The following is a 2500-nucleotide window of genomic DNA, read 5'->3' on the forward strand; positions in this document are numbered from 1 at the left end:
CTTGCAATAACTCTTTCCTCTTAATTTTGCAATGACTTCCCTCTCTATTATTGTTATTGCAACATCAAGAGGGATGTTGCATTAACTATTACTATTTGTGCAATAACCTGCAATAAATTATTACCAGTTGTGCAATAATCTGCAAAAAAAATGTTATTGTTATTGCAACATCAAGAGGGATGTTGCAATAATCCTTTCCTCTTGAGGTTGCAATAACTCAACCCTTTTTTTATTATTGCCATAACATCAAGTGAGTTGCAAACACCAATTGCAAACCCTAACGATAGAACCTTTGCAATAACGCTCATATTATTACCATACGAGTGCAGAGAGACCAATCAACTTGCAATCACGACTCAACCTTGCAACCACGATTCTGCAACGACCAGATCAATACCACGGAGCTAACGTAATCACCAACCACAACCCACTTGTTGCAACCACAACCCACTTGTTGCAACCACAACCCACTTGTTGCAACCACAACCCACTTGTTGCAACCACCAAGGCATGCAATCCCTAATTGTTGCAGAACTTTTTTTTTACGCTTTCGTAAATAAACTTGTGCAATCACATAAGAAATAATCTGCAATAACCTATTACCATTTGTGCAATAATCTGCAATAACCTATTGCCATTTGTGCAATAATCTGCAATAAACTATTGCCTTTTGTGCAATAATCTGCAATAAACTATTGCCTTTTGTGCAATAATCTGCAATAAACTATTGCCTTTTGTGCAATAATCTGCAATAAACTATTACCACTTGTGCAATAATATGCAATAAACTATTGCCTTTTGTGCAATAATCTGTAATAAACTATTACCTCTTGTGCAATAATCTGCAATAAACTATTACCACTTGTGCAATAATCTGCAATAAACTATTGCCTTTTGTGCAATAACCTGCAATAAACTATTGCCTTTTGTGCAATAACCTGCAATAAACTATTACCACTTGTGCAATAATCTGCAATAAACTATTACCACTTGTGCAATAATCTGCAATAAACTATTGCCTTTTGTGCAATAATCTGCAATAAACTATTGCCTTTTGTGCAATAATCTGTAATAAACTATAACCTCTTGTGCAATAATCTGCAATAAACTATTGCCTTTTGTGCAATAATCTGTAATAAACTATTACCTCTTGTGCAATAATCTGCAATAAACTATTACCACTTGTGCAATAATATGCAATAAACTATTGCCTTTTGTGCAATAATCTGCAAACGTGGTTGTTCAACCGATATCAATCTGTCCCTTCTCGTCGCCATGGCAACAACTTAAAAACAACAGCATAGAACAACATAAAACCTAAAAAAAACCTCAAAAAACAACAAAAAATCCAACAAAAAACTAAAAAAAAAAAAAAAAAAAAAATTATTCTATTTATTATATTTAATTCTTGAAAGACTCACCCATCATAGTCTTCAACTTGACGCTACACATGATGAAATCGTCGAAGGCGATCTGTCCCTCCTCGTCGCCATGGCAACAACAACAACAACTTAAGAACAACAACATAAAACAACAAGATTGCAACAAAAAAACTCAAAAAACAAAAAATCCAACAAAAAAACTCAAAAAACAAAAAATCCAACAAAAAAACTCAAAAAACAAAAAAAATCCAACAAAAAAACTCAAAAAACAACAAAAAATCCAACAAAAACCTGAAAAAAAATCCAAAAAACCTAAAAAATACCCAAAAAATCCAAAAAAATAAAAAAAAATTATTTTGAATATTATTATTTTTTTAATTTCCTTATTCTAACTCACTCACCCATCATAGTCTTCAACTTGACGCTACACATGATGAAATCGTCGAAGGCGATCTGTCCCTCCTCGTCCCCGTAGCGCAACATCAACGCGTTGCAAACGTGATTATTCAACCGATATCCTGCGGAGTTCAGCGCCTGGCGAAGTTCGAAGGAGCACAGGTGTCCTGATGAGTCCTTGTCGTAGGCGAACCCACTTGGTGGGGGGATTAATATTAATTAATTAATTATTTAATTATTAATTGATTTAATTAATTATTTTAATTATTTAATTATTAATTAGATTAATTAATTAATAATTAATTATTTAAAATAATTATTAATTAATTATTTAAATTAATTATTAATTAATTAATTAAATTAATCATTAATTAATTAATTAAATTAACTAATTAAATTAATTATTAATTAATTTGATTAATTATTAATTAATTAATTATTAAATTAATTGATCATGATGAATTAAATCAATTAATAATGATAGATTAAGTAAATTGATAATAATGATAATGGGGAGAGATAGAGAGGATGAATGAGGTGGATGGGGGAGAGATAGAGAGAGAGAGAAAGAGAGAGAGAGAGAGAGGAAGGAAGAGAGAGAGAGAGAGAGAGAGAGAGAGAGAGAGAGAGAGAGAGAGAGAGGAAGGAAGAGAGAGAGAGAGAGAGAGAGAGAGAGAGAGAGAGAGAGAGAGAGAGAGAGAGAGAGAGAGAGAGAGAGAGAG

The 2500-nt window shown here is 32.3% G+C and overlaps 1 protein-coding gene across 1 annotated transcript in view; it reads right to left on the minus strand.

Moving 5' to 3' along the window:
- Nucleotides 1–2500, minus strand: part of LOC122242688 (calpain-A-like) — a 10450-nt gene that overhangs the window by 922 nt on the left and 7028 nt on the right. The window contains exon 3 of the mRNA XM_086535581.1: nt 1784–1965. Coding sequence (XP_086391707.1) covers nt 1784–1965 — 182 coding nt within the window. The remainder of the gene's footprint in view (nt 1–1783; nt 1966–2500) is intronic.

The sequence above is a fragment of the Penaeus japonicus genome, unplaced genomic scaffold (assembly GCF_977035675.1).
Source record: "Penaeus japonicus unplaced genomic scaffold, GWHDUDI00000001_assembly GWHDUDI00001464, whole genome shotgun sequence".
In the NCBI taxonomy this organism is placed as follows: domain Eukaryota; kingdom Metazoa; phylum Arthropoda; class Malacostraca; order Decapoda; family Penaeidae; genus Penaeus; species Penaeus japonicus.